The 11,002-nt window shown below is 35.8% G+C and overlaps 1 protein-coding gene across 1 annotated transcript in view; it reads right to left on the bottom strand.

Annotated features, from left to right (window-relative positions):
* Positions 1–318: 318 nt before the first annotated feature.
* DCAF13 (DDB1 and CUL4 associated factor 13) overlaps positions 319–11,002 on the bottom strand; it is a 20,767-nt gene continuing 10,083 nt past the window's right edge. Inside the window, exons 6-11 of the mRNA XM_005879294.2 lie at positions 8,684–8,761; positions 6,843–6,925; positions 5,786–5,950; positions 3,380–3,515; positions 2,083–2,246; positions 319–1,232 (exon numbers count right to left, since the gene is read on the bottom strand). Coding sequence (XP_005879356.1) covers positions 1,145–1,232; positions 2,083–2,246; positions 3,380–3,515; positions 5,786–5,950; positions 6,843–6,925; positions 8,684–8,761 — 714 coding nt within the window. The 3' untranslated portion in view covers positions 319–1,144. The remainder of the gene's footprint in view (positions 1,233–2,082; positions 2,247–3,379; positions 3,516–5,785; positions 5,951–6,842; positions 6,926–8,683; positions 8,762–11,002) is intronic.

The raw sequence follows: 11,002 nt of genomic DNA, 5'->3' as shown, positions 1-11,002 counted from the left end.
TGCCGGCCTGATTGCCCCCAACTGCCCTCCCCTGCCAGCCTGATCCCCCTAACTGCTCTCCCCTGCCAGCCTGATTGCCCCTAACCGCCTCTGCCTCAGCCCCACCACCATGGCTTTGTCCAGAAGGACATCCGGAAGGTCTCCGGAAGGTCTCCTGGCTAATTAGCATATTACTCTTTTATTAGTATAGATACCTATAATAAGAGTTTACTAAGCTGATGATTTAAAAACACAAAAACCCAACATGTCACACAGAACTATTGATGTCTTAGTGAGACTGAAGAGAAATAATTTAGCAGGAATAGATCAAAGTTACAATTCTGAGAAAAAGGATGTTTTATTATTGTGACTTGACCATAATTATAATTATTATCATTTAAGAAAGTTACATAAATGCAGGCTGATCTTGAAAGCTTCAAAAAGCCAAATATAAAGTACAGAAAATAAATTAAATTGAAAAATGTACTAATTCTTCTACATGTTATGCAAAATCCTAACAAGAAACGTTGCAATAATTATTCAAAGTAATATTAAAGATAATACGGGAGATGTTTGGTCTTAAATGTAAATTTAAATGCACAGTGTCTACAATAATAGATTAAAAAAAATAAAATTATATTTGCAATTTCTAACAGAAAAAATAAGTTAGTTTGCAAATACTCTGTATTCTTCAGGGAAATAAGAAAGCAGATCAAGGATCAAATGTTGCATAGTTTTATCAACCAGGCCACCTTTGACGATAATTTTTTAGGTTAGCTAAAATGAGCAATGGTAAAGCTCTACAAATATAACTAACCCATCTGTTATACTAGAGCTAGTACAGCTGCCCCCTTGAACAACGTGGGGGTTGGGATGCTGAACCCATGAGCAGTCCACATATAACTTTGGTCGGCTCTCCACATTCACGGATTCCCAACCTCAAGCAGAAAATACTGTTTTGATCTAAGGTTGGTTGAATGCATGGATGTACAACCCGGGAATATGAAGAAACAACTGTATGTTAATTGAAAAAAATCTGCATGTAAGTGGATCCGGCCAGTTCTAACCCACAATATTCAAGGATTAACTGTATTTTTATTTGTAGAGTTTACAAATCAAAATGTAACAAATAATTATAAGCCAGTATTGGCAGGAATACCAAATATTATTTCACAACTGCCACTACGTGCTTCTTCTTCTCTGACACAATCGGCACAGATCCAGGCTTGCTATGCTTGAGACGATTCACTTCCCTGAAAATAAGACAAAATATATAAAATATAAGCAAGTTTATGAGAAACTTAAACAAATAGAACTTTCTTAGAAAAATCACAAAACATTTTCTTTCACTGGAAAACCACTTATTGAAAAAAAAAAAGGTTTTCACATGGATTAGTAAAAAATAGCTAAAAAATAAACTTTTTTTATCCTAATTACTTGCTACTTCTCTTATTACTAATCAGTGTCCTTTATAAGTTAAAAAATGTGCAGAATTGTTAAAATATTTAAACTCAAGCCCAGTATCTACCCAAAGACAGAAAAATAATCTTTTGTTTAGTACAATTTTTTTAAAAAAGAGCTTCACTGTAGAATTTCTATAATACTTTGCATGAATTCAAGAACTGCAAAGAGAAGAATATTCTACGGGAAATAGTGATGAGTTCTGTGTTAGAGTCAAAAAGTTAGATTCCAGATGTTATGATGAAGCATATTAGAAAAAATTTTTATTTATGAAATGTGCACTATGAGTTCTTGGCATTCTTTATCTTTGAAAATACACAATATCTCTTAATTCTAGCTACATTAGAAATAATTTTTAAAGACATTGTCTCTTTATAACAGTCCTCTAGTATGAGCAGAAGAATTTTCTTATTTTGATAAAAGTCATTTTCATTATCTGCCCTTTAAACATATTCTCAAAAATAGGTATTAGAAATTCTCACAATCTTATATGATTGTTGCTCCCCCTTTTTATTAGGGAAAAAAATCAAAAATATTTCTAATGCACATGAACTGTTCCCTTGAAAGGCAGGTTTTTGTTTGTTTTTCACGATACTGGGGGTGGGGGGTGAATTAGAAAAAGTCAAATGCCCCAGAACATACTTCCGTCGGCGAGCTTCTTTCATGATGCGCTGTTCTTGAATCTGGCTGTAGATCGGTTTCGGTAGATGGCGGTGACGAGCGATACGTTTTATATGAGGATGATATTGAAATTTCTCCTTCAACTTCTGGTTATAATCTTTGGCTGTCTTTTCTCGTGATGTAAGCTGAAAAAAATGCATTTTGATATTTTAATAAATGGTGTGTTCTTTGTTTTGCTTCAGTATAACAAAGCTGGGGGGATCCAAAAATTTCCCCCAAAACTACACTTTTATGATATGCAACCAAAACTGCCAATTGCAAGGTTATGTTAATAGTAATTCGCGAGCACTGAATTTCCTTTTAGACTGCATGCCTACAATGTAGACAAATGCCATCAAGTGAAAACAGCAGTTTAGGGATCAGGATTATGTGGACCACTGAGCTAGACATACAACGAACCACTTATATTAATCACGCGGGTGTTTTTTTCCTGTAGAAACAACTACTGAACAGAAAGTAATAAGTGTTACATTCTGTGATAACTAGTCTTTGTTTAACAATATTAAGGATGATAAGATTTAGAGGAACATTTAATAATGAATTGAAACCTAGAGTATAATACTTAGCAATCATTAAACCTAAAATAGAATTGTCTTTAATTACTGCTTATCATCTTGTGATTTTCCTACCAGGGCTAGGCAGTAAATAACTCACCCTTAACCTTTCCTTCTTAAACTTAATGTGTTTGTAATATAAATACACTGTATGTTTCTTAGATGAAACATGAGACATTTAGAAAAACATCAAAACCAAACAAAAATAGCCATAACCCTATAACCCAGAGGTAGCTAGCCAATGATATTTTTATATTTTCATTGAATCTTCTTTAAAGTCTGGAGCTTTCTGTATTTTTTTAAAGTTATGTGTTTCACTGTGTCTTTAATGTTAAAAGACCTCAAAGGGACCTGCAGCCTTTAATCTGCCAGGTAACCATCAGAAGAAATAGGTGTTCTAAGTTGTACGCTTCCAATCCCTAAGTCTTCTCTCCCTACCTCAAGGGAGACACAAAGAATCAAGAAGGCTCAAACATTATCAAACACCTGATTTGACAAAGGCCTCTGAAGATGCCTTTAACATGAAAAAGGGTAAATCTCTATACAGCCTTGTCCGTTTTGGTGACAGCATTTCTTTTTATTACGATTATGCCAATGTGATCAAAATGCCTAAAGCATTTCAAATAAATTCTCTTTACAATATGATATCCAATAAAATTAGAAACTAGCTTTACTTGACAATGAAAGAGAGTGGGGTCTCTTACCACACCCAATTTTTCAGAAGCATTAGCTTTCCATAGACGAATGTTCATTTCATCAGATCCACACATAATGTACTTGCTGTCAGAAGTCCATTTTACACAGATAACATGTTGCATTCTCTTAGTGTGATATACTTCCCTGTAGAAGAGGAATTAAGTTAAAACCCCTAGGATTTTGGTACAGATTTTCTTGAACCACTGCCTAGCAAGTATAGAATACCATTTTTGAGTCCTAAGAGAATACTAGTATAAGAGAAATTCAAATTCATTTGAACCAAACAAGATTCTATGCTAAGTGCTGGGGAATTGAAAATTTTTCCTGTCTTCAAGAAGTTACAGTGCAATAAGAAAAATATAAACAAACTAAGTAAAACTAGATACTCAGAAAAGTTCATAAAATAATGGAAGTCGTATAACACAAATAAAATATGTTGAAGCTGAAAAATGTTTTAACAATAAGAAATGGATTGTTGTTTAATAAGCCTCCACCACCCTCCAAATCAATTCTGGTCAATTTTCATACTTTTCTTTTTTTATTTCTCAGGAAAACAAAATAAATGCAATGGATTCAAAGAGCACATTCTGCTATGTTGAGTCTAATACACAATTTATGTTTTGGTCAAATTGTTTAAAAAGCTTAATTAACTGAAGTGAGAGTTGATTTGACATGTGTGAAAAGGGAGGGCTATAGAAGTGTCTGATGAGTTGAGGTAAGAATAATTCAATGAAAGGAGCTGTCAAATATCATACCTATTTGGAAAGGCTGTGAAATATGCTAAGTGAATTCACAGAAGATCCTATATTGGGAAGTGTGAAGAAGAGCATTAAATAGCAAAAGACAAGGTCAGAAAAAATAAAAAGATGAGACTTCTGGAGAAATAAATTTTCCACATATGGATTAAAAATTATTCAAAACGCAGACTACTTGAGCGGAAAGAAAGAAGCTCAGCAAACTGCCCAGTAAGAGAAAACATACACATGGTGACCAAATCAAATAGAGTTCACATCTATGAAGGTATCCCTGAAGTACACTCACAAAACTAGTCTTTTACACTGTTTTTAACAGATAGGCTTTGAGCTCTTGAATGAACATGTACATAAACCATAATAAAATTACTTCTAAAAATGGGGAAATGGTTAGAAAGAACATCCTATTAAAATGAAAATAGATTAGATTGCTTTTTTTAAATCCTCTCAATGCTCTGCTTTTACAAGACTCAATTCTTATAGCCTCCATATTTTTTTTAAAAAAGTTTTTATTGATTTTAGAGAGAGGAAGGAAGGGGGGGGAGAGAGAGAGAAACATCGATCGGCTGCCTACTGCACACACCTTACTGGAGATCGAGCCCGCAACATAGGAATGTGCCCTGACTTGAATCAAACCAGCAACCTTTGGGTGCATAGGTCAACGCTCAACCAACTGAGCCACATCGGCCAGGGATAATCTCTACATATTTAACAGGCTGTTCCCCCTCCCCCCACAGCCACGTAATGAATGTAAATATTAGGAAATTCAATCACACTTCGGTAAACATTAAAACCAACCTGTTCACCCAACCAGCATAGCTCAGTGGTTGATCATCGACCTATGAACCAGGAGGCCATGGTTCAATTCCCAGTCAGGGCACATGCCCAAGTCGCAGGCTCGATCCCCAGTGTGGGGCATGCAGGAGGCAGCTGAACAATGATTCTCTCTCATCATTGATGTTTCTGTCTCTCCCTCTCTTTGAATTCAATAAAAACATATTTAAAACATCCACAAAAACCTTAAAATGGCATCTAAGTTCTTATCTATCAAATATCTAAGTTCTTACCTAAAACTTATCTAAGTTCTTTACTATCAAATCAAAAACTTTTTAAAGTTTAATATTTTGGTATAATGATGGAGACATATCATTTTACACATCTGTTCAAACCCATACAATGTACAACACCAAGAGTAAACCCGAAGGTAAACTATAGATTTGAGGTGACTAATGTGTCAAGGTAGGTTCACCTTGGTAATAAATGTACCATTCTGGTGAATCATGTTGATAATGGGGGAGGCCGTGCATATATGAGGTAAGGGGTATGTGGAAATTCTCTGTACCACCCTCTCAATTTTGTTATAAACCTAAAATTGCTCTAAAAAATAGTTTTTATTTGTAAAAGTTTACTATAAAACATTTAAAAATAATTCTAAAATTTTATATCAACAAATGATATACATAAATATCCTGTTTAATGAAAGAAACTGCCAGCAGGCTGATGTTTCGCCCATAAATGATGCGGTGAAAGTTGTTACTCCAAGGCACAATACCAGAGTGTGAGCCCCACCATATAACACAACCAACCTTTCAACAAAGATAAACAATGACCAAGACAAGGAAAAATAAAATAAAAATAGGTGACTTATTGGTGGCAACATACCTGCTTCTACTTTTGTTCACAGGAAAGATTCGAATAGATTTATCAAAACTAGCGGACACAAACTCTTTCCCGGTGGGAGAATAATCCACGTCCAGCACAGCAGACACGTGATCCATGTGCACCATCACAGGAGTGTCCAGTGCGCGCATATCGAAAGTATATAAGCTGTAAAAGGATTTCAATTATTTGATAATGTTATGCCCAGATTTCAAGATCCCCAATAGACCACACCAGGGAGCCAGCCGTGTCCGATGCAAAAGCATAAGAGTCTTTATTTCAAACCCGGGTTCGGCTCCCCCACCCTCCTTACCGACTCAGCGGCAAGTGGTAAAGAGAGATGCAGCCCTGTGGTGAGAGAGGTTTTATAGTAATGGGAGGAGAGAGGACTGTGGGCCCTGCCGATTGGCCAGGCGATGGAGGGCGTAGTCCTCGCCCTTTCAATACAAACTTCTATAATGCAGCATATGCAGTACTAAGAGACATTAGTGAAAGTAAGACTTCTAGCTAAATAATGCACACCTAAATAAACAGCTCAATTCTTCACACAGCAGTTAAGGGGTAGGAAAAAATATCAGTAGTTTTTATTATTCCTTAAGATTACACTTACACACTTTTATCCTTATAAACATAAATCTTGTAGAAAATGTAGAAATTTCAAAGAAGTACAGAAATATACTGAAATATACCGGCTGAAAGCAGGTATCTGGGGTTTGTTTAGCTTCTATAATTGAAACTTTGTTGCTTACGGAGCTCAGAGCCGGGCCGTGGCAGGTGGGGAACCTTGGCTTCCTCCATCACTGGAGCAAGCAAGCCTCCTGCTCACTTCAGCTGCGTGGCTGCTGGCCACCATCTTAGTTGGCAGTTAATTTGCATATCGCCCTGATTAGCCAATGGGAAGCGTAGCGAAGGTACGGTCAATTACCCTTTTTGTCTTTTATTAGATAGGATAGAGAGAGAGAGAGGGGAATACTAAGTAGGAAACATATTTTATTAGTAAGACATACAAATGAGCCGTTTCTGATAGAAATAAGTAAGTTTTTAAAAAAGGAAAACTTACTTGTAATCTTCATTTGCTGCAGTAAAAATGAAGGCTTCCATAGGGTTCCAACAAATTGTATTTGTTCTCATATCTAAGATGACCTGAAAAAGGAAGCATACCATAACCTATTACTATGAAATCAATTCCCTCCAAAATGAATGCATGTCCCAATTTCATCTCCTTCCCTTTTTTTCATTAATTTAAGCAAATATTTACATTAATTAGTAAATACCTATTATGTAGGTACTCAAGTTGGTGCAATAGGAAAAGAAATCAACCAATAATTGCTTCCTGAACACACAGGCAGAGATGTAAATATTAAAAAATATACAAATGTTTAATAAATAGTGTCTTGACCTCAAATAACTTATATTTTAATCAGGAAAATGAGACATGATTGAAGCTAACCTATGAAGAACCATATATTATAGAGCTTGTCACAGGAATATTTTGGGTAGGAAAATCTTTTGCTGTGTGTGACTGCCCACTGTAGGATGTTTAACCTTTCAGGCACCTGCCAACTAAATGCCACTAGCAGTCTCTAAAATGCCCCTCCCACATTTCCAAAAATATACCTGGTGGGGAAATACCATCTGATTGAGAACTATACATTTAGGAGAGAAAAGATGAGAGAAATACTGGGAGTCTAGTAGATAGAAAAAGAAACAATAGAAAATAGCATCTCTGCATCCATCAAGGTGACCTGCATGTGACAAATCCTATTTATATGTCCTTACTAACTGAAACAAATAAATAAATGGGATATACACTGAGACCAGATTTTGGACAGTTTTGAAAGCCAGGCAACAGCTCTTGTCTTACACCTAAAAGTAACGGAACACCATCCAAACATTGAGAATATAAGGGCAGAGGGGGCAGAAACTACTACTTATTTAACTAGTACTTCAAGTTAGCCTCTGCTAACTGCTTAAAGTATCATGTTTTATTCTCACCAATGTGCTGTGTTGTTACTAATATCACCATATTACAGAAGAAACGTATTTTAAGTTACTGTTTAAAGTCTAAAACACAAGTTCATGTAGGATCTTCCCACTACAATACATGAGTGAGAGAAATGATCAAAGTGGTACTTTGGAAAGGTTACCACACTTACCAAGTTCAAACGTCAATGAATATACTCTACTTCTTATATTTCTACATTTACTACATGTTATAAAAATGACTGAGGAACAACAAAAATATTAAAAGCATTTTTCTACATGTGGACTATGACGATGAACTCATTGTACATCAGTGATGTCTATCCCCTCCTGTATGCTCACAATTCTTATACTGGCACTCTTCTCTTTACTGACAAGATTTCTCTCCCGTTAGAGTTAGCCTGAGGTTCTATTAGCTTCGGTATCTAACTCCTGGAATGACTACTTTGCACCATTGGGAAATCTGTCACCTTGAACAGGATAATGTTTGTCTAAATAAAATGCCAAACTAGTACCTGTCAGCCTGTAACTAAACAAATAAAGCTGGTTATGTAAATTAGTTATAAAACTTTCTGGAATAAAATACTGTTGAGTGTCATATGGTAATCATGGGGCCTGAAATAAAGAGATGCAATACTTTCAATTAAAGAACTTTCAACTTAATAAGTATTAACTAGATGCCTAAAATGTATTGGTATTATGGAAGACATACAGACAACTAGGTTACAGTCCCTAGTGGAAATAAGGGTCTCTAAAAAGTATAGGGAGCTGAGAGAATGCCACTTTGGGTTCTAATAACATCTCAATGAAAAAGAATTTTTTAAAACACCGAAGATACATTTACTCCTTATTTTGTAGCTCAATTTACCAAGGAACGCATTAACAATTGTGTGAAACTGAAGACAAGCTGAAACTTACCTTCTTCAGAGGGGTAGCTTGCCTCATATCATATAGTACTATATTCCTGTCAGAAGCACAACTTCCCAAGAGAAATGTCTAAAAATAAGTACAACAATCACCAGTTAAAAGCCAGGCTTGGCAGCAAACCATGTCCATTCAGTGAACAAATCATTTAATTACACTTAATGTTTATGTTTAGGATACAAAGTTATAACATTAATGTCCACTTTAAGAGGATATGATGAATCACTCATAATCTCAGCAACCTAAATATTTTCATTGTAAAAATCCATGTATATATTTTAGATGCCAGTGATAACATATATATAATTCTGTATTCTGTTTTATAACAGAACATATTTTATTTATCCATGATTCACTTAGACCTGTTTCTATTTTTCAGTATTATAAATGACACTTCAATAAACGCTTTTACACACTTAGCTTTTCTAAGGATAAAATTTCAGTAGAGGCATTACTGAATCAAAAAGCATTAAAAAACGTTATGGCTAATCGCTTTCAGAGAGTTGTACCAATATACACTGCAATGTGGAAATATGTCAATGTTATGGTAACTGCAACACTAGGCAATGTCATTTAAGAGTTAATATCTGCATGACACTATTTTCTAATTATGTAAATTATTACTTTATTAGTAGTTAAACATGTCCTCAGGTATATTAGCTCTCCGTATAAATTAGGCCTATCTTTTGTTTAACTGTTTCACGATGTTTCAAATATTCACTTGTAAGTCAGTTATAAATGTGCAAGGTACTTACACAACCCTTGGCATTTGGTGAAAATAAGCCCTTTTGCTACCAATGGAGCCCCGTACCCCACCCTTTGTAGCACCATTCCTCCTCACTCAGGGTTCCTGATGCCAAGAACTTTTGGCTTCTGCCTACTAATTGCTCCATAGAGCAAGTGTTAAGAAGAACAAGACTTATTTACTAAATATCTGTAAGGCCAGCTCCTACTGCATGTGTGTACAAAGTTCAAATAAAACACATCATGACCTCCAATACACTCCTTTTACATCACTTCCTCTCTGAGACTTTCTCCTAGTTAGTGACTCCTCTCAACCTTTCTTGGTGTCTCATTATGTCTTCTCAAGGTCTGACCAGGTTCCATTGATAAATATAGACTTTGATCTGAGCAAAGCAGAAATTCTACCTGGACTGAAAACTGACTTTCACACTGTAAATGGGGTAATGCTTAGTATAAACTTTTGGCTTTAGTAGAATTCTAGGCTTCAATATTTTAACTGAGAATTTATTAATAACCGGAGGAGACAAATACACTCCATTTGTACATAGCAACATGCCCTTTCCATTAAGTTTAATACAGGATAAGAGGCATGCACATCATTTGCTTTTACCACCAGGTCAGTTCATGAGGTTAAAAAAATAAAACATAAAAAACCCACACACAGCTGAACAGAGTATTATACAGACAAATTTGAAAAACATGGTCATGGTCGTAGGTCATGTCTAATAATTATAATTTTAGAAGTGTCATCAGTTCTTCTGACACAGATGTTCACCAAAACACAGAAGCAAAAGATCCTCCCTCAGAGAATCAATACCTGCCTGTTCCTTTAAAAAAAAAAAAAAAAAGTAGTAACATCACCATCTTCAACTTGGATAGCACCTCTTAAAAATATTCACATACATTATCACATTTTACATTGACAACAAACCTGTGAAGTACACTGAAAGATAGAATTAATCTTATTTTAAAAATATACAAATGTAGAGAAAACCCTGGATTGTACAAGGTCAAAGGCAGGCGCAAAGCCATGTCGGCACTAGGTACACCCTGAGGCAGGAAGAGGGTCTCTGACTGACTTCTCAGCAGCACCACAAGGCAAGCTCACACCACAGGGCAGCATCTCAAGCCATTTTTATGCCTTGCTACTCTGACTTGGCCTTTCTGCCCTCCTTTTGTCAACTGTGGGTCTCTGAGAGTGTACTAGTAAAACTTGCATATCAGGACTTTCTCTCTCACTATCTGATACTCTCTTAATAACTTCAAAAATCAGCTTACAAAGAAAGCAATTTCCTTGTCCATCTATAGGAAAAAGCATCTCTACCGATGCACCTACTGTTATATATTCAGAAAAGGCTCCGTGAAAGCTCTGGAGTCCAAGGGCTAGTTTAGCCTTCAGGGGAATTTGCCCAGCTCATTGTGTAATAAACTAGTTTATTACAATGACTGCCCACTGTAGGATGTTTAGCCTCTCAGGCACCTGCCCACTAAATGCCACTAGCAGGTATAAATATAACTCTCTCTCCCGTTAGAGTTAGCCTGCTAGTGGCATTTCGTGGGCAGGTGCCC

The sequence above is a fragment of the Myotis brandtii genome, unplaced genomic scaffold, assembly GCF_000412655.1.
Source record: "Myotis brandtii unplaced genomic scaffold, ASM41265v1 scaffold59, whole genome shotgun sequence".
NCBI classification, from domain to species: domain Eukaryota; kingdom Metazoa; phylum Chordata; class Mammalia; order Chiroptera; family Vespertilionidae; genus Myotis; species Myotis brandtii.
The sequence above is the reverse complement of the archived record's forward strand: the minus strand, read 5'-3'. Positions and strand labels throughout refer to the sequence as shown.